Genomic DNA, 21,636 nt, shown 5'->3' with positions numbered 1-21,636 from the left:
AGTTGTTACCTACCTGTGACAGGCTGCGGGAATGACCTAAGGATAATTGACAGGATATGGGTATATCCTAAGAATGATGAAAGTCTGTGGGCATTTCCTGTGGATGATTAACAAGCTTTGGGCATACATTGTGGGTGAATGACAGGCTTTGGGCATTTTCTATGCATGATTGACAAGCTGTGGACTTTTCCTATGGATGATTTGCAGGGAGTGCTCATTCCTATGGATGACTGACAGGCTGTGGACATGTCCTGTGGATGACTGAAAGTCTGTGCATGTTTACTATGCATATTGACAAGTTGTAGGTGTATGGTTGACAGGCTTTGGGTATTTCCTGTGAATGATTGAGTGTGTAGGCATTTCTTATGGATGGTTAAGAGAGTGTAGTGGCTTGTCCTTTGGATGAGTGACAGGGTCGGTATGTGTTTTCTGTGAATGATTGACAGGCTTTGAGATATCCTATGAAAGACTGGCAGGCTTTGGATATTTCCATTGGATGATTGATGGGCTATGGTAGATTCCAATGCATGACTGACAGGCTTTGAGTGCTTTGTATGTAAGATTGGTAGGTTGTGGAAATGTTCCGTGAATGATCAACAGACTATGGCCAATTTTTATGCATGATGGACAGGCTGTGGCATTTTCTGTGGATGACTGACAGGCAGTTGGCATGTCATATGAATGAATGACAAGCTGTGGGAGTTTCCTGTTGATGACTGACAGGCTGTGATAATTTCTTCCGGATGACTCACAGGCATTGTGAGTTGCTTGCAGATGATTGACAGGCTGTGGACATTTCCAGTGGACATTTGACAGGACTTGAACATTTTTTTATGGATGATTGTCAGGCTGTGGGCTTCTCTTATGCATAATTAACAGGTTGTGGGTGTTGGTAGACAGATTTTTAAATTTTATTTCATTTTTATTGGATATTTTATTTATTTACAACACAGATGTCATCCCCTTTCCTCATTTCCCCTCCTTAGAACACCTTAACCTACCCTCCCTCCTTCTTTATGCTTTTATACCATTTTGATTAACTGCATGTCTTAAGGTCAGTTCTAGGTTGAGGGTCTAGCAATACAAAAGATGGAAATAGTCAAGGAACAAGCAATACAATAAACACAAATAGTCAAAAAAAAAAGCAAGGTATTAAACAAAATTCTGAGAGCACTCCAGTGATCACTGTTTCTAAGGGTTTATCACGATAACCAAAGTATCTGAGCCTATTTCCCTGTCCTAGCCCTAGGGCATTTTCATGTCTGAAGCTTACTTCCTTGCTCTAGACTAAGATTTAGATTCCTGCCTGAAAGTACTTCCTTGTTCTAGCCTAATGTCAGATTCCTGCCTGAAGCCTACTTCCTTGTCCTTGGCCAGTGTCATATTCCTGCCAAGCAGCCCATTTCCTTGTCCTTGGCCCAAGTCAGATTCTTGCCAAGCAACCATAAATGACCTCTGCCTCTCCCTCTTTTTTATTTCATTAACAAGACTGAGCCTGTCTTAGGTCATTCTGCCAAGAAGGTCTTCCTTACCAATCATGGAATATGCATTATCAAAAGCAATGCACTTCTGTCTTAGGTTGCTAAGGTCCTGGGAAGACTCTTACTGGTTCTTGGCTAGCCAGCCTGTTTATGTAATAACTCTGTCTGGGAATGGAGGGACATATTTTTGAGAAGCTCTGTGTGACCTGTGGATGACTCACAGGCTGTAGGGTTTCTGCTGTATGATTGAGAAAGTGTAGGCATGACCTACAGATGTGATGCTACAGATCACTTGTATCTATGTAAATTTTTAGCAACAAATGAAATCTAAACCCTCAGTCATCAGTAGGTTGGTTTTTTCATTTCCATGTTTCATTTTTAATGCCCCTGAGTAATGTTTCTATATTTGCTGCCAGCAGGACCACAACATACTTCTAATACAATAGATGAAGTATTTATGGTAATCCAGATGCTAAATGGTAGCAAACCAGAACCTTGTTCTTTTCAATAAAATGGTCAATGTGCCCCGGACTCACACCAAATTTGGGTAAATATCCTTACAAGGTGATAAGCTATGCCATCCTAGCTCCCATGCTTGACATTCAAAAAGCTTTCAGCAACATGAAATTAGGGTTCCAAAGAGTATGGTACCTTTCATTTAATATTAAATTTATAGAATGTAAGAAACCCTGGCTGGGCAGAGAAACATAAAGGTATAAGACTGGGAAGATCTGGATAGATAGTAGAATGTGTATTCTACACAGGAGATATCTAAGCTACATGTGGGGAATAAATGGACTGACAGGATGAATAACTAGAGTTGGACAATTCAGTGTTTTTAAGGAAAACCTTCAAAAGCAAAAGAATATTTTGAAACTGCAATTTCAAATTTATCCTTCCATTATTTATATGAAGCCACAACTTAAAGAATTATTAACCCTTTAGAACTACAAAATGATCAAGAAACATGTGGACTCTGGAAAATCTGCTGTTGTGTCATTGGTTCCCCTTGATAAACTAGTAAGGCATAAGAATAGGACAAAAGAATGAGGAGCTGGAGTAGTTGGTAAAACTCAATTGGTAAAACACTTGCCCTGAAAACCTGAGTGCAGATGTGGGGATAAGGGGATCCCCAAAGCTTACTTGCCTGCAAGTCTGAGAGTCAGTGTGCTCCAAGAGAGTAAATCAAACACTCCAGGGATTTGGATGAGTGAATGTGTCTCCAAAACTGAGGGAGCACAGAGTGGAACTCACAAGGAGGCCTGATGGCCTGAGCTCAGTCCCTAGGACCCACAATGTGGCAGGACAGAACTGTCAAGTGGTGACTCCTATGACCACCACAAACTTAGCTCACATTTGTGGGGCACAGGAAAATGAGGGGAAGACAATGTCAGTCTCTGTCCTTCACATGTGTATCAATACACACACAGCATGTACTCAAGTTGAGTACAGAGGAGCAGGGTCATAGTTCCAGTTCAAAATGTCTTTGTTTGTTCTATTAGCAAACATGGGTCATATTGATCTAATATTTCTTAGAGATCTTTTTTGCCTTAAAATTGACAAGAGATCTTATGATAAAATTGTCCATATTACGTATAACATAGTATAAATAACATAAATATTATGGAAAGCTGGCTCGGTAGGTAAGAGCTCTAGTTTTATTGGTAGAGCATTCAGTTTTGATTGCTAGCTCCCACATGGCAGCTCACAATTGTCTATAACTCCAGTTCCAAAGGATTGAGCACTCAATTTCTAGCACATGGTGCATAGAAAATACACAGTAGCCAAAGACTTCTATATATAAATCTACAAAATTTAAGCATAAACAAAAAAGAAAATGATTGTAATTTTTTTAAACGAAATCATGTTAAAGTATTCAAAACAGTGCTTTAAAAGAGACAATGGAAAAGTATTTATAAACTAACTGAAGTTGTTTGTTTTGCTTTCCTTATAGAAGGCCTAGGAGCTGCTGTCTTAAGTTATGCGCATCTCATATACCCAGTAGCCTAAAGCAGGAATATAATCCAGTGGCTCAGTGAAAAAGAGCCAATGCATGACCTCTCCCCTCTCAGAATGTGTCCCATAAAATACAGGATGTCCATGCTACCTCCCAAAGACCCAAGAAGGCTGGACAGGAAGATGGGCACAAGAAAGGATGTTTGATTCTATGGAATGGTTATGGAAGGCAGATCGATGGAGGGAACTGGGTGGGAAAGGAGATAAAAAGGGAGAAGGGGGTTTTAGGATTCAGTGTGGGGAGACGAAGGAACCATGAGGATGAATGGAAATCTGCAACTGATGGGGTAGTAAGGGAGGGGGCAACTTCAGGAAGAGACAGAGAGCTGGGAGAGGGGAGGCACACAAGAATCAATGTGAGTGTGCTTAGCTGTGACTCACAGCACTGGGGATATGGAGCCTGGGGAGGCTGCCTTTTCTGGCTAGGCAGGAACCCCAATGAAGCAATAGTGACACCAACCCACTCACAAAACTTTCAACCCAAAAGTTTTCCTGTCTACAAGCAATTCAGGAACAAGGGATGGAGTGGAGATTGCAGGAACAGCCAACCAACAACCAGCTCAAGTGGAGACCCATCCCATGGACAAGCAACTGTTCATGACACTAGTAATGATACTCTCTTATGCTTGCAGACAGGAGTCTAGCACATGCTGTCCTAGGAGAGGATCCAGCCAGCAGCTGACTTAGACAGATGTAGACACCACAGCTTAACATTGGATGGAGCTTGGAAACTCTTATGGAAGAATAAGAAGAAGGATGACAGTCCCTAAGGTGTCAGGAACTTCACAGGAAGAAAAACAGAATCAACTAACATGGAACCTTGGGGCTCTCAGAGAATGAACCACCAACCAAAGAACACACACAGGCTGGTGCTAAGCCTCCATGCACATAGGTAACAGATGTGCAGCTTGGTCTTCCTATGGGCCCCAAACAACTGGAGCAGGGGCTATCTCAAAAGTTGTTGCCTGTATGTGGGATATGTTCTTCTAGCTGCACTGCATTGTGTGGACTCAGTGGGAGTGGAAGCAACTAGCCACACAGAGACTTCCTGTTCCAGGGTGGGGAGATAACCAGGTGGCCATCACCCACCCAGAGGACAAGGGGAGGGTAACAAGGGGAAAGGATTGTAGGAGAGGCTGACTGGGAGGGGGCAGTAAGCAATATGTAAACAAGGAAAAAATAAAAGTAAATGACCATTTTTTTTTTCAGAAAACATCACATGGCACAAGTGAGACTCCAATATAGCAATAAATTTTTACTGTAGTCTACTATCAGCTAAAACATTTTACTTTAAAATTTATATATACATATATAATAAGTTTCTGTGTTAGAGAGTGTGTCTTCTCTTAGCAGTCCATCCTGGCCCCATAGTCAAGGGTGTACTGGTCAGCTGCAGCAGCAACTAGGAGAAAAGCAAGAATTATCAATAGTATCATCAGCACATCATTGGCGGTATTGTCAGGGTCAGCATCAGCAGCATCAGTGCCATTATCATCAGGATCAATGTAATGAGAAACAGTGAGAAGGTGGAGGCTGGTTTTGTTAATTTTATTCTCAGATGTGGCTGCTTTTGGAATGTTTGCTTCTAGGCCGAAGCTATCTTCCCAAGTCAGAGTTCAGAAGAACAGAGATAGATAGACACTAATGTTTATCAGAAAGATTTCTATGCTTGCTCATTCAGAAAACACAAGGTGAAAAACACTGGGAGTGAAAAAATTTTTCTCATTCCATAATGGGAGACAACCACGTACCAACCAAATTTAGATGGTCAGTTGAATTGGTTTAAACTGGTTTTGTCATACTATGTGAAGTATTTGCAAGAAGTTGAGAAAAGGAAACATTTTTGTTCTGGTTTTAGGTAATGCTTGAATAGCGCTATAGAAGCAGAAAGTCATGATTATTAGTAGCAAAGAGATCTAGTTTTCTATCTAAAGTAAAGTTCATCGATTTTAAGCAACTACTGTGGTCTAACTTACCTGGTTCATCATTTCTATTAGTGGGAGGACCTCGGTTAGTTCCATTCGATTCATGCCACACTTGGCGACCTTGAGTCCTCATCCATGTCATCATGGAAAACATAAGGGTTTGGAACCAAATAAAAGGCCTTGACTGCAGCCGTAGCATGTTTGGTCTCCGATGCTCGGTGTGATCAACAGACTCGGAAGCATCAAAAAAAATCTCAGCATCCTGACTAGGGGCCACATATTCGTCTATATCAGGAACGAGGGAGAATTCATCATCTGAAGAAAGACTTTCAGATTCGTCTTCTGCTTTAAGCAATGATAAAAGATTTCCGTCAGTTGATTCAGTGGAATCTATGGAATAGTAGGAAGAGGATGTAGGAATGGGCTCTGGGTCAGCATGGGGTGTGTCCCTTGCATGCTCCCTGTAAATAGATAAATCAATTATGAAGTCTGGCCCAGTGTCACTAGCTGTTTCTGAGTCACGTTTTTCATTCAATTCTGCATGCTCAGTAGGACATTTTGAAGCAGTTGGATGAATGGCAGCAGGAGCCCCAATGTCAGCAGCCATGGTGTGAACAGTAGGATCCATGTCAGCTGGAGCCCCACTGACAGGAGCAGAGGTGGGGACTGTAGGATCCATGTCAGCTGGAGCCCCACTGACAGGAGCAGAGGTGGCAACTGTAGGATCCATGTCAGCTGGAGCCCCACTGTCAGCAGCAGTGGTAGGAGCACTTGGATCCATCTCAGCTGGAGCCGCATATTCGTCTATATCAGGAACGAGGGTGAATTCATCATCTGAAGAAAGACTTTCAGATTTGTCTTCTGCTTTAAGCAATGATAAAAGATTTCTGTCAGTTGATTCAGTTGAATCTATGGAATAGTAGGAAGAGGATGTAGGAATGGGCTCTGGGTCAGCATGGGGTGTGTCCCTTGTGTGCTCCCTGTAAATAGATAAATCGATTATGAAGTCTGGCCCAGTGTCACTAGCTGTTTCTGAGTCACGTTTTTCATTCAATTCTGCATGCTCAGTAGGACTTTGTGAAGCAGTTGGATGAATGGCAGCAGGAGCCCCAATGTCAGTAGCAGTGGTGTGAACAGTAGGATCCATGTCAGCTGGAGCCCCACTGACAGGAGCAGAGGTGGGAACTGTAGGATCCATGTCAGCTGGAGCCCCACTGTCAGCAGCAGTGGTAGGAGCAGTCGGATCCATCTCAGCTGGAGCCCCATATTCGTCTATATCAGGAACGAGGGTGAATTCATCATCTGAAGAAAGACTTTCAGATTTGTCTTCTGCTTTAAGCAATGATAAAAGATTTCCGTCAGTTGATTCAGTGGAATCTATGGAATAGCAGGAAGAGGATGTAGGAATGGGCTCTGGGTCAGCATGGGGTGTGTCCCTTGCATGCTTCCTGTAAATAGATAAATCAATTATGAAGTCTGGCCCATTGTCACTAGCTGTTTCTGAGTCACGTTTTTCATTCAATTCTGCATGCTCAGTAGGACATTGTGAAGCAGTTGGATGAATGGCAGCAGGAGCCCCAATGTCAGCAGCCATGGTGTGAGCAGTAGGATCCATGTCAGCTGGAGCCCCACTGACAGGAGCAGAGGTGGGAACTGTAGGATCCATGTCAGCTGGAGCTCCACTGTTAGCAGCAGTGGTAGGAGCAGTTGGAACCATCACAGCTGGAGCCCCAGTGTCAGCAGCAGTGGTAGGAGCAGTTTGATCAATCTCAGCTGGAGACCCTCTGTCAGCAGCAGAGCTGGACGGTTTGTCAGGATGCCTTTAGAAAAAAAAAATGCAACCTTCTTTCAGTCTTAGTTTTCTGGATGGATCTCTTGTTCATGAAAGCAAACCCCAGGCCAACTATCCAGTAAACTTCAGGGGAGTCTCTGTCACCACCTCCTGTCTCACTATGAGTGCCCCAGGATACAGTAGCACATGAGACCATCAGACCTCATGTGGACTTTGGACATCCAAACTCCCATTCTCACACATGCATGGCAAGCATTTTATCCATTGGATCATCTTCCTGGCTTGGATTCTTTTCAGCATTTCATGCTGTATGAGAGAGGTACTCACTAATTTAACATGGTTTGCTCTATAAATAATTATTCAGCTCGTGATTGTAGAAGAAATAAAGAAGCTGGCATTGTCTTACACACAGGCAAAGACAGTGTCAAAGGTTATATTTTCTACAGATTAATGTACTGGAAATGCACACATTCTTACCTCACTGCTGTTCTTCTTGTAATTTTCTCACTAGCTTTTAATGAGGGAGGCGAATCTGTCATTAAACAACAGTTGTAGGAAACATGATTATAGTGGGATGAGGCTACTATTTTGTGCCCCTATATGCTGTGACACCATTTATGAAAAGCCTTTAAAGTGAATATCGATTGGTAAGCAATACATATATGGGGAACTCTTCCTTTCCACTTCCTTGTATTGTTAAACTAGGAAGAGAAAATTTTATCAAAAGTTACTACTTATATTAATTGTCGTGCAAGATGCCTATGATTCTGAGCACTATCAGACACAAGAAGGGTCATCTTAGCCTGAACTGTTATACCATAGTGAATTATTAACAGGATAGCATCTTGTTGCCATGGCTGCTTGTAGTCTCTGCCCTAGGGATGCTGGCAGAACTCTAAGTGAGCATTCTCATCTCATACAGAAGTGAAAGGGGCTTCTCCAAGTGTTGACTTGAACTTACTTCACTGAAGAAGAAGATTCATTCCTAGCACAGGGAAGCTCAGTCTATGGTGACTGTCATTGCAACATAGCCAAAAATAGGAGACCCAAAGACCTTTACAAAGAATTTCCAGCTGCCAGTGTGACAAAGCTCTAGAGAGACCAGTGCGTTATTCTACTTGAGATCTTCTGAGGAAGCGGCTAAAGGCCCTCAGTTCTAGCATTGGTCCCTAGCTCATGTGCAGTACAAAGAAGTTCAGCATCAACTTCCATTGCCTCCTATGGCAATAGCTACTGGAAAGACCCTCTTGGTAGTTATGCAAACTGAAAATGACTCCAGGGAGAGAAGCATGGAGGAAATGGGCTTGAGAAAGTGGCTCTATGGTAGACCTTATGCTAGGCATGTGTGAGGCCCCTGTCAATCCTCATCACCACAAAGAAAACTGCAGTGCTGAAATTATTTAAAAGAAACTCACCCCCATTATAAATAATACTATTTCACCTCATGCTTATGAGAAGAGGGTCCTTTAGATTCCTCTACACTATTCTCTGGCTGCTGCTTTCCAAAAGTAAAGTAGGTGTGAGATGCTGTGGTGACAGCCGCTGAAAGCATAAATTCTGTGGTGTCTCTCCCACTGTAAGCATCATATTCAGACTGAATATAGGATGCATCCAAGCGGTGTTCTACAAAACGATGTGATTTCTCTCAACTTTCTTTCTACTGTGGCAGTTGTTTCTACAAATTATGTCTTGTCTCATATAAACCAAGCATCACTATATCTTCTGTAATTAATAGAACTACGGGGAAAAGGTGCTGTCAGAGTAGCCCATATGGAGGCTGCTTGCACAGAATGCTTAGAATGGCAGTTTTCATTCCCCAGCACTCCCTACAAAACTCACACCCCATTCATTATTTTTAAAAGTTTCTGAGTGAGCCAGTTATTTATTATTTCAAGATATTCACATTAAATGGAAGACAACTAAAAGTAACCATGAGATGATACATGAATTATCAAATTAAGTTGAAATTGAGGAATTTTATGAAGGAAAAAATCCAGATTGCTCTGATATTTAGTCCTCAAAACATAAAGAAAGTAATTGAACACTGTATTTTTGTTGTTTTTCAACAGGATCACAATGTATGGACACTGACCCATGTAGTGATATGAAGTCAGTAATATGATATATCTATTATGAAAACCTAAGTAAAGATCCATTTTATAACAAAGTCAAATTGCTGTTACGTGATTCGAGAGGATACATATTGTGGAATAGGTTAAAAATCTTTTCATTTATAAAAAGACACTACATGCATCAGTAGTTCATTTTAAATAAACAAAGCTCTTTCAGGTGATATAATGGGAATTGGAAATTTCTTAGAAACAATTCCTTAATTAAATGTGAATCCTAAAAATGTTTGGAAGCAAATTAAGAAAGGATACAACTACACACATATTTGATTTCCTTAGTGACTACTCTAGCAGGAGCAAACCTCTTTTTATAATAGAATGTATAGAATCAATAGAGTACTCACTCTTAATCTTACCTGTATCATCATGGGAAGGTGTTTTCAGGATAGATTTTAGCTGTTCTGGTGGACTTCCTTCACTATGGTGTATTTGAAGAGTGTTATTTAATATTCAGAGAAAACACCAATCAAATGCTTTGAATTCTTTGTTGTTTAATTTCCTAATTTATATTACATTGTAAATTATAAAAAAAAATCTATTAATTTGTTCTTCAACCTATAGATTGTGTTTAGGGACACTTTCCTTACCACTTTTCCTCATGTGAAAGAAAGAGAAGAATTTAGCCCAGAAAACTTAGACCAACAAAACCATACAAAGATACACACACACACACACACACACACACACACACACACACACACATGTAAAGACACTAGTACCACTTCCTCCTTTGTTTTGGAGGCTGTACTGACTGATGGTTTTATCTACAGACTCAATGTCAGTCTGTGCCCCTGGAGCAGCACATCACTGTCTCTCAGGATACTTTGTGCATATTTCACTGATGATGGTGTTACCACCCTAGAGGTTGTTTGTGGATGATCAAATAGATTTCTGTTGCTGCTAGAACTCTAAAAACCCACCATAGCTTTTGTAATGTTCAAGCCACTTGGTCGCAATTCATGCATGAATGAATCCTGAAACAACAATCTGCCCGTTTCTATGCCAAACAAGCATTTCTACGAACTCAATAAGGTAATAACAAGAGCAAAGAAAATTAAAACGTAGTGGACATTTGCAGTTTTCTGTGGAACTGTTTAAAATTCCAAATAGAAGTTAACATGTGTATTTTGCAAGGAGTCTTTGAACAGTTGTAAATTTTTGAATCTTCACTTTGGACATTAGTTTTGAGGATTTGTGGTATTTTCAAACATGGAATCAAAAAGCAATTTAATAATGTTTAGAAAATATTTTGTTGATACATGGCCCAAATAAAGAGGACAATATAGTTGTCCTCTCTTGTGGAAGTCATTAATCCTAAGGAGCACAGAATTAGCTTGAAATACAACTTTTAATTTTCTACCACACCACTGTCTAACCTAGCATCCTGGAAAGGAATGGATAAACCTTCACCTCTATGTTCATATCCATCTCATGTGGAAGATAAAAGCCCCTTTGATAGAGAGATAAATAATAGTCACAGTGTCGTTTAGCTCTGTATATTCAGATAATGTATTAGCAGTCAAAGGATTCATTACTCTTGAAAACAGATCATGGGAACAGATCATTGATGGATGGAGCATTCTGGAAAACATGGGTGCCTTCCAAAGTCTATGAAAGATGCTGCACCAAAAATTCCTTTACATGTACAGCTGGTGTCAAACGAGGAAAGAAATGTGTTGGCATCCTGTAGAAAGGACTGATAACTGAGAATCATCCCAAATTATGCAAGCTCTCAGACAAGAAAAATATCTGAAATGATAACTACAAGAGTGGGCCGTAGTTCACAAATTGAATTCAGTAAGGCTGTGAAAAGCCAAAGAACCTCAGATGGACATCAATGTGCATAGTTAATCCCAGAAGGTTCTTTATCCAAACTGGTGAGTTGGTTCTTGGAAATGTTCATGTTCATATGAACTACCCTGAGCGTGCTAAACATACATTCATAATACTGTGGGACATGTAAGACACAGGTCTCAAAGTACTCCCAACTAGAATTTGCTTCTTATCTTTGAATTCACCTAGTATTAATGTATTGTTAAACCTTACCAGGACGAAGACCTCTGATGTTTAACAACAAACTCTCCTGAGAATAAAAACAAAATATCTTTTATTACAAGTATAGAAAGACATTACATATAATAATGATCAGACTCATTGTTAGCATCAATTTCTATGAGGCCAAGCTAGAGACTATTCTAGAGTAAATATTCATTTGTAGCAAATTACTTCACGTAGAACCATTCTATTCCCTGTATATTTCAAATCAAAGGTGGCAGTAATTTATCAAACATTAATGCCTAAAAATAAATACCCATACACAATTGTGATGATCCTAAATGAACTCTCTCAGACTGATCGAGAGCACAGTCCTCACCAGGATAATCAACTGGTTCAAAAATAACTTCTTGTGGTTCTTTCTAACTCTAGCCTAATGGTTCTGGAAAGAATTATAGCTTGAGTCTGGTGGCACACAATGTGAATCTCAACACTAAGGGGGCAAATGTACATGGATCTCTGTGGATTCCTGGACCAACAGAGCTGTGTTTAGTGAGACCATGTTTCAACTCCATCCCTAAAAAGAGTAAAACCCAGAGCTCTACTGCAAGGCATCACCTGAGTTCCGTTCTCTGTCCATAATTAAATCCAACTTCAGCAGGTCTTCTGCACCAGAAACATCCAAGTTAGACCTCTTCACCTCGAATGCTCTGCCCAGTTTCCCAGAGACATACACTGTCCTCCGACTTCCAATGTCCAAACAAAGGTAGCCCACCTCACCACTCCTGTGCAGGGATAACCAGTTGGCTAAAACCCAGCATAAGAACACAACCAACAAGAGCTAAATCAATATGACACATCTAGAGCCCAGTAACCTCTGGATATCCTAATACAGTCAAAGCACAATAAACGTCTTTAAATCCAATCTTAGTAAGATGACTGAGGAATTTAAAGGGAAAATTAATAAATCCCTTTCAACATATAGGAAAATACAATCAAACAGGTGAAGAAGATGAATTAAACAATTCAAAACCTGCAAATGGTAAAAGAAGCAGTAAAGAAAACACAAATTTGTGTTTGAGGGAAACATGGAGATGGAAAACCTAAGAAAGAGAACAGGAACAGAAGCACAGCCAACAGAATAAAAAATAACGAAAGACATGATCTCAGGCCTAGATGATATAATACACAAAACTAATACATCAACCAAAGAAAATGTTAAACCTAAAAAATTACTGACTCAAAGTCATCAGGTCATCTGCAACAGTGTGAAAAGTCCTACCAAGACTAATAGGGATGAACAAAAGTGAAGAGAGCACCAGCTCCAAGGACAAGAAACTATTTTCAACAGACTCATAGAAGAAAATTTACCCAACCTAAAGAAAGAGTGCCAATCAAGGAAGGAGAAGCTTGCAAAAGACCAAATTGACTGGTGTTCCCAACACAATAATCCTCCCTCCACAAACATGAAAATGACAGGAATTATCAATCACTGGTTGTTGATATCTCTCAACATCAGTGAACTCATCTTCTGCAATTAAAAAGACACAGGCTGACAGGCTGGATGTGGAAACAGGACCCATCCTCCGGTTGCATACAAGAAACATACCTCAGCAAACAAAGATAGACATTGCCTCAGAGTAAAGGACTGGAAAATGTTTTTCCAAGAAAAGGGACTTGGGATGAAAGCTGAGTAGCAATTGTAATATCTAAATAAAATAGACTTCCAACCAAAATCAATGAAAGAGACACGGAAGGATATTTCAAACTCATCACAGAAAAATACACCAAGAGAACATATCAATTCTAAGTACCCCAAATCAAAGGGCCTTCACCTTTGTAAAAGAAACATTACTAAAGCTTAAATCCTACTTTAAACCCTACACATTAGTAGTAACATACTGCAGCATCCCACTCTCACCACTAGACAGGTCATTGAGTCAGAAACTAAACAAATGTTATGAATCAAATGGGCCTAACAGATACCTACATACCATTTCACCCAAATTCGAAAGAATACACTTTCTTCTAAGCACCTCACAGGATCTTCTTCAAAATTGACCTATACTCAGCCACAAGACAAGCCTCAACAGCTACAGGAAAATTAAAAGAACCCCTTCTGTCTTATCGGACCACCATGGATGAAAGCTGGAAAGCAGCAAGAACAGAAACATCAAAAGCATACATAAAATCTCATGGGAGTGAACAACTGTCTACTCAGTGACCACTGGATCAGTGTCAAAATGAAGAAAGACATGAAAGACTTTGTAGAATTCAATGAAAGTGCAGGCACAGAATACCTAAACCTATGGGATACAGTGAATGCATGCCAAGAGGAAAATTTCATGGCACTTAGTGTCTTTACAAAGAAATTGGAAAGATCTCGTACTAACAATTTAAAAGTACATCTAAATGCTCTAGAAAAAAAGAAGCAAACACGCACAAGAGTAGATGGCAGGAAATAACCAAACTCAGAGCTGAAATCAACAAACTGGAAACAAATAGAACAATACAAATAACTAAACCAAGAGCTGGTTCCTTGAGAAAAATCAACAAGATAGACAAACTCTCACCAATCGAACTAAAAGGCACAGAGACAGTATCCACATTCACAAAGATAGAAATGAAAAGGGGGGACATAAAAACAGACACGGAGGAACTGGAAAGAACCATCAGGTCTTACTTCAAAGAATGCAGTGCACAGATTTGGAAAATCTAAACAAAATGAACAATTTTCTTGATAGACACTACTTACCAATGTTAAATCAAGATCAGATAAACAATTTTAAAGAAGTATAATCTCTAAGGAATTTGAAACACTCATAAAATCTCCCAATCAAAAACTGCCCGGGTCTTTTCTCTCAAAGTAAATAGCCAGGATTGGCTATGAGACTATAGGTCTTCAACCCTGACAGAAATCCAGAGTGACTGAGTTGACTGAAATTATGGGAAGCACAAATCATAGCTTCTAAAATGTAGTCAACTTAGAGAGACCGCTGACACCTGGACAGCCCCTATACTACAGAATGTTGGAGCATCAAATCTTCAGTCTTCTGGCCAAGAAGCATCTGACAGACCTTAGTGATGCAGAGTTATTAAGGGCTGATTACTCTGTCTAGGCAGATATAATCAGTCGACTATTCTGCAAGTGTGTCCTTTTCTAGACAGTAATTTGTCTGTAGATGGAAAGAGGCAATTCTTGCCTTGTGGCTGTCTCTGCACAACTGCAGTAACTCCAAGGATGCTCAATTTCTTCAGCTGCCATTTATTCTAAGCCAAGAAAAAAGCCAGGTTCAGAACTAAATGTTTTAGTTAGGATAGATGACAGAGGTTCTGGTTAATCAACAAAATGATGGGCTGGGTATTAGGACTATCTTGTACCTCACTGGTACAAATAGGAATAATTATGCTCTAATTGTATTTTGAGAGAAAAGTGTTATTGTAACAGGAAGGGTGATATGTAGGAGGAGCTAAGGGGGAAGGAGTACCGAGAGGAAGAGATGCAGTAAGGAGAGGAGAAGATGAAGGAGAGGAGAAGCAAGGTGATGAGAGAGAGAAAGAGAGAGAAAGAGGGGGCGCATGGAGGCAGTTGTTCACGTGTCTCCACCAGTCAAAGATAGTTGATATATCTAGGTTGGGTATTAGGTTACACTTCTGATTGAGCATTACCAAACTTATAAAGCTTTTGACTAACATTTTAAAAAATTGTATAAAAGTAAAAAGGGAAAGGGGGCATGGGATAGGGGTTTTTTAGGGAGGGGAAATGGGGAAAGAGGATGGTATCTGAAATGTAAATAAAATATAAAATAAAATAAAATAAACTGCCCGGGACCTTATGGCTGAATTCTACCAGAATTTCAGAGAAAGAGATAATACCAATACTTTTCAAACCATTCCACAAATTAGAAACAGAAGTAACATTACCAAAGTCATTCTATAAGGCCACAATTACCCTGATATGTAAACCACAACAAGTGTATAGTACAACCAAGAGATTATTACCCCAGAATATAAAATCCTCTAGTCACAAAATAATCAAAACACTGAATGTACAGAAGAAAGAAGAATCTCAAAAAGCCATGAAGATCAAAAGGCAAGCAACATCAAACATATAAAGAAGGCCCAATCCAAATTACTCCAACCTTCTCAACAGAGACTTAAGAGACAAAAGGGCTGAAGAGATGTCTTCCAGACCTTAAGAGACTACAACTGGCAGCCCAGGCTACTGTACCCAGCAACATTTCCATTCAATATAGATGGAGAATAAAAGATATTTTATGACAACACCAAATGGAAACAATACCTTTCTACTAATCCGTCACTAGGGAGGACACTACAAAGAAAACTCCAACACAAGGAGAGTAACTATGCTCAAGAAAACACAAGAAGTTAATCATCCCACAGCAAAACCTACAGAAGGGAAACACACACAACAACAACAACAACAAAATAACAAGAACAAACAATCATTAGTCACTGATACCTCTCGACATTGATGGATTCACTTAGCAAATAAAAACACACAGTCTAACAGAGTGGATGTATAAACAGGATCCATCATTCTGTTGCATATAAACACACATGTCGGCAACAAAGATAAACACTACCACAGAATAAAGGGCTGGCAAAAAGGATTAAAAATCAAATGGACTGGAGAACCAAGCTGGAGTAACCATTCTAATATCTAATAAAATAGACTGTCAACCAAAAGTAATCAAAAGAAATGTGGAAGGATACTGCATACTAATCAGAGAAAAAAAATCCACCTAGATGATGTCTCAATTCTGAATAGCAACGCCTGAAATGCAAGGGCATCCTCCTTCAGAAGGAAACATTACCCAAGATTAAATCACACATCAAACTCCACACATTAACAGTAGGGGTCATAAACACCCCATAATCACCAATGGACAGGTCACCAAAAGAGAAACTAAACAGATAGACAGGTAGATGTCATGAATGAAATGGACTTAACAGATGTCTACAGATCATTTCACACAAACACCAATACATGTATATTCTCAGCACTTCATGACACCTTGCCTAAATTGACAATATACAGATACAGATCTGCATCAACAGATACAAGAAGACTAAAATAACCCCTTGCATCTTATAAGGTCACTATGGATTAAAGCTGGATTATATCAACAAGAGAAACAACAGACATCCTACGATCTCATGGATACTGAAAACCTCTATGCTCAATGACCACTGGTGAAAGGAGAAAGCAAAGACTCTAGAATTCAATGAAAATGAAGGCACAAAGTATTCAAGCTTATGGGACACAATAGAAGTAGTGCACATCGGAAAGTTCATAGCACCATGTCCCTTCAAAAGAAATTGGAGAGATTTCATACTGGCAACTTAACAGCACATCTTCACTCTGAAGATAAAACAGAAGCAATCACATTCCAGAGGAGTAGAATGCATGAAATAGTCAAAGATAGAAACAAAGAAAACAATGCAAAGAATCAACAAAACCAAGTGCTGCTTAATCAAAACTCTGAGATTCCATTTACAGCCCTCAAAAAAGCAAAGATCAAAAAGTCAAGTGAAAGCACAGGCTGGCGAAGATGTGGAGCAAAGGGAACACTCCTCCATCACTGGTGGGAATGAAAACTTGTACAGCCATGTTGGACATCCCTTCTGTGGTTTCTCAGCAATCTGAGAATAGTTCTACCTCAAGACACAGCTATTACTCTCCTGGGCATAGACACAAAACATGTCCCACTATAGCAAGGGCCATTTCTTCAACAATGTTCACAGCAGCTTTATTCATAATAGCCAGACACTGGAAACAACCTAGATGTCCCTCAACTGAAGACCATATAAAGAAAATGCTGTACACCTGCACAATGGAATACTATTCAGCTATTAAACAAAGACATCCTGAATTCGGCAGGTAAATAGATGGGACTTGAAAATATCATTCTGAGCTCCAACAGGACTTGTGTGGTATGTACTCACTTGTAAGTGCTTATTGTTCAAAAATTACAGGTACACTCCAGAGACACAGAGAAGCTAAACAAGAAGGAGGGCACAAGTGAGGATGCCTGAACCTCACTTAAAAGAGGGAATAAAATAGTCATAAGAGGCAGATGGAGGGAGTAAACTGGAGAGGAGAGGACACAGGGAGGGGAATTGGAGGAGTTCAGGATCAGGTATGGGGAGGAAGAAGAGAGATGGCTAGATGGCCATGAAAATGAATGGAAATCTGCAACTGAAGATAGTGAAGAGGTGGGGGTATCTCTGATGAGACAGAGATCTAGGATAAAGGAGGCACCCAAGAAACAATTGGGATGACCTTAGCTGTGACTCACCACATTGGGGATATGGACCCAAAATTTATTTTGTCTACAAAAAAAATTCAGGGCCAGGAGATGAAGCAGAGACTGAAGGAATGAGCAACCAGCAGCAGCAGAAATCAAGACCCATGTCACGAGCAAGCATCAGTCCCTGACATTATTGATATTCTGTTATGTTTGCAGAGTTGTCCTCTGAGAGGCTCCACCCATTTGCTCACTTGGACAGATACTGATACCCACAGCCAAAGAGTGGATTGAACTTGGAGATTTATTTGGAAGAATAGGAGGAAGGATTGAAGACCCAAAATGGGATAGCAACTCCAAAGGAAAACCAACAGAGTAAATTAACGAGAACCCTCAATGCTCTCAGGATATGAACCACCAACCAAAGAACATACATGAGCTGGACCTAGGACTTCTGGCACCCATGTAGCAAATATGCAGCTTGGTCTTCATGTGGGTCCTGAAGAACTGGAGCGAGGGCTATCCCAGTAGCTATAGCCAGTCTATAGGATATGATGTACTAGCTGGGCTGACTTGTCTAGGCTCAATGGGAAAGGAAGCACCTAGCCTGAAAGACATGAGAAGTGAATGTTTGGGGAGATACACAGGCCAGCCCTATCCTCTCAGAACAAAAGAGGAGTGAGATATGGGGGAAGCATTGTGAGAGGGAAGTGACTGGGAGACAGCCAGTGAGCTGGAATGCATAAACATGAAACATAGCTCTATAGTTAGGCACATTGGTGCTCTTCCAGAGGACTACAGTTCAGTTCTCGGTACTGTCTGCAAAACTCCAACTCCAACTCTAGGAGAATGCTGTCCTCTGGCTTCGGGGGTCATGTATACATATACGATTTTAACAATAAAAATAATTCTTTAAAAATGAAAAGAGACAATGTGGTACATGTATCCAATGGAATTCTATTCACCTATTAAAACAAAGACATAATGAATTTTGAAGTCAATTTGATAGAACTTGAGAGGTAACCCAGACTCAAAAAGCATGGATGGCATGTACTCACTGACAAATGCATATTCGCAATAAAGTACAGTGTGGGGAGCCGACAGAAGGCGGATAGCATCCTTGCAGCCATCTTGAGCCATATACCCTGATAAGAGATTTGATTACAAAAGCCTACAACAGTTGAGCACACTCTGATAACATCTTGCTTTAGATACCCAGGATCTTTCCTTGGGCATGTGAGACTTAAAGGCATGACTTAGAGATCAGCTTTAGAGACAAGGCCTAAGGGCATGACTTAAAGGCATGACTTAGAGGCGTGGCTTAGAAGTGAGACATATAAAAGGAGAGAGGCAGACAGAAGAGAGGAGTACAACTTGGAACTAGGAATTAGGTTAGAGAATAGAACTTAGATTACAACATGGAGTACAACTTGAACTAGGAATTAGGTTAGAGAGTACAACTTACAGTACAACTTGGAGTAGTTATTAGGCATTAGGTAGAAGACACTTGGACTAGAGAACTCGGAAGAACTAGGAATTAGACATTAGGCGCTTAGCACTTGGGAGAAGTAACCTGGAACATGGAGGCACTAGGGACTAGGAACACAAGACTTGGGACTTGGATTAGGAAGAGAGACTGAAGAATAAACGGGACTGAATCATACTCTCTCTGGTCTCCATTCTTCAAGTCGGTCCTCACTCTCTCTCTTACTGAACCCTGACCCACAGACTGGAGCAGCTTGGGGCAGTGTGGGCTGTAACACTTTAGCCCCCAAGGCTTTTGGCAGTGTAGGTCTCAACATTGATAGAGTGGTCTGAGACATTTTGGCCCCCAAATGTAGGGTAGCTCTGGCCGCAATATTGTTGGCCCCCAACGTGGGGCAGAGAGGTCCACAACAGTACAGGATGACCATACTATACTCCAGAGACCAAAGGAAGATAAACAAGAGGTAAAAACCAAGGCAAGGTTGTTTGAATCTGACTAAGAACAGAGAATAAAATAGTCATAGGAGGCAGATGGAGGGAGGGAACTAGGTGGGAGTGGGGATGGCCATGGAAATGGGGTGTTTCAGTATCAGGTGTGTGGAGGTGCAGGGAAGATGTCCTGATGGCCATGAGAATGAATGGGAAAGAATGCAGGTGGCAGTGGTAGGGGTTGTGGGAGAAAATTCGCATGTTTGTCACATTGCAAGCTGAAAAAGCCTTTGATAAAATCAAACACCTCTTCATGTTAAAAGTCTTGGAGACATTGGTGCTAAAATATGCATACCTCAACAAAATAAAGGTACTATATGACAAGCCAATGGCCAACAACCACTTAAATAGAGACAAACTTAAAATCAGAGACTAAACAAGACTGCCCGCCTACATAAGAGACCTCAAAGAATTGACCAAAGGACACCTACACCAAAGGGGATAAACACCTTAAGCAAAATGGCTGGATAAAATAGTAACTCAAAAATATCAGTAGCCCTCCCTTATATAAAAAATAATTGGAATAAGAAAACATTTAGTAAAACAAAACCCTTCACAATAGCCACAGATAATTCAAAATACCTGGATATAACTCTAATCAAGCTACTGAAAGACCTGTCTATCCAAAGCTTCAAGTCTCTGAAAAAGAAATTGAAGAAGACATCTGAAGATGGAAAGATCCCATGCTCATGGATGGACAGGATTAACATGGTGAAAATGGCCATCTTACAAAAATCCTTTTCAGATTCAATGCATTTCCCACCAAAATTCCAACATAATTAGGTACAGAACTTGAAACAGCAATTCTTAGCTTCCCATCAAAAACAAAATGCAGAATAGCTAAAAACACCTTAAATAATAAAATAATTTCTGAATGTATCACTATCCCTCATCTCAAACGTACCACAGAGCAATCATGGTAAAGACCGCATGGTATTAGTGTGGGAACAAACAAGTTGATGCCTGGAATCAAATCAAAGACCCAGACATGAACTCACATACCCACTAACACCTGATTCTGACAAAGAAGGCCAAGGCATACAATAATTTAAAAAAGAAAGAAAATATCCTCAACAAACGGTGCAAGTCTAACTGGATGTCTACATGAGGATGAATGCAAATAGAGCCATAGTTATCACCCTGCACAGAACTCAAGTTCACATGCACCAAAGACCTCAACATAAACCAGACAGACTGAATTTACTAGAAGTGAAGGTGGGAAATAACCTGGATACTTGGGTACAGTAGACAATTTCCTAGCAGAACACCCAATGTCTTAGGCTCTAAGATCAACAATTGAAAAATGGGGACTCATGAAACGGAAAAACTTCTGCAAGTCAAAGAACACAGTCAATAGGACAAAATGGAAGCCTACATTTTGGAAAAAGATACCCACCAACAGCACACTTGACAGAGAACTAATGGCTAAAATATATAAAGAACCCAAGAAGTTAAAAATTTAAAAATGGGATAAAGAGCTAAACAGACAATTCTCAATGGAGGAATCCCAGAAGATCGAGAAACACCTGAATGTGCAAAGTCTTTAGTCATCAGTGTAATGAATGTCAGAAGGACTCAAAGATACCATCTTACACCAGTCAGAATGGCTAAAATAGAAAACTCAAGTGACAGCACAGGCTGGCAAGCATACTGACCAAGGGGAACACTCTTTCATTGCTGGTGAGAGGGCATAATTTTACAATCCCTTTTGAAAAGTAATCTGGCAGTTTTTTCCCTGAAAATTAGGAATAGTTCTGCCCCAAGACACAGCTAGTCCACTCCTGGGCATACGCCCTAAAGATGCTCTACCAAACCATCTCAAGGACACTTGCACAACTATGTTTGTAAAACCTTTATTTGTAATAGCCGGAAACAGAAAACAACCTAGATGGCCTTCAACTGAAAAAGTGGATTAAGAAAACGTGGTATATTTACACAATGAAATATAATTCAGTTATTACCAACAAGGAATCTGCAAAAATTGCAGGTCAATAGATGGAATTTGAAAATATGATCCTGAGTGAGGTTATCCAAACCCAGAAATGCAGGCAT

At 40.2% G+C, this 21,636-nt stretch overlaps 1 protein-coding gene across 3 annotated transcripts in view; it reads right to left on the bottom strand.

The window, feature by feature from the left end:
- Positions 1–4,732: 4,732 nt before the first annotated feature.
- LOC143434711 (uncharacterized) overlaps positions 4,733–21,636 on the bottom strand; it is a 33,529-nt gene continuing 16,625 nt past the window's right edge. For all 3 annotated transcript variants that reach the window (XM_076914261.1, XM_076914262.1, XM_076914260.1), the window contains 5 exons: positions 11,390–11,426; positions 9,700–9,761; positions 7,692–7,746; positions 5,474–7,242; positions 4,733–4,899 (listed from right to left, as the gene is read on the bottom strand). In XM_076914261.1, coding sequence (XP_076770376.1) covers positions 4,844–4,899; positions 5,474–7,242; positions 7,692–7,746; positions 9,700–9,761; positions 11,390–11,426 — 1,979 coding nt within the window. In that variant the 3' untranslated portion in view covers positions 4,733–4,843. The remainder of the gene's footprint in view (positions 4,900–5,473; positions 7,243–7,691; positions 7,747–9,699; positions 9,762–11,389; positions 11,427–21,636) is intronic.

The sequence above is a fragment of the Arvicanthis niloticus genome, chromosome 16 (assembly GCF_011762505.2).
Source record: "Arvicanthis niloticus isolate mArvNil1 chromosome 16, mArvNil1.pat.X, whole genome shotgun sequence".
Classification (NCBI taxonomy): Eukaryota; Metazoa; Chordata; class Mammalia; order Rodentia; family Muridae; genus Arvicanthis; species Arvicanthis niloticus.
This window is presented reverse-complemented; position numbering and strand designations above follow the sequence as displayed.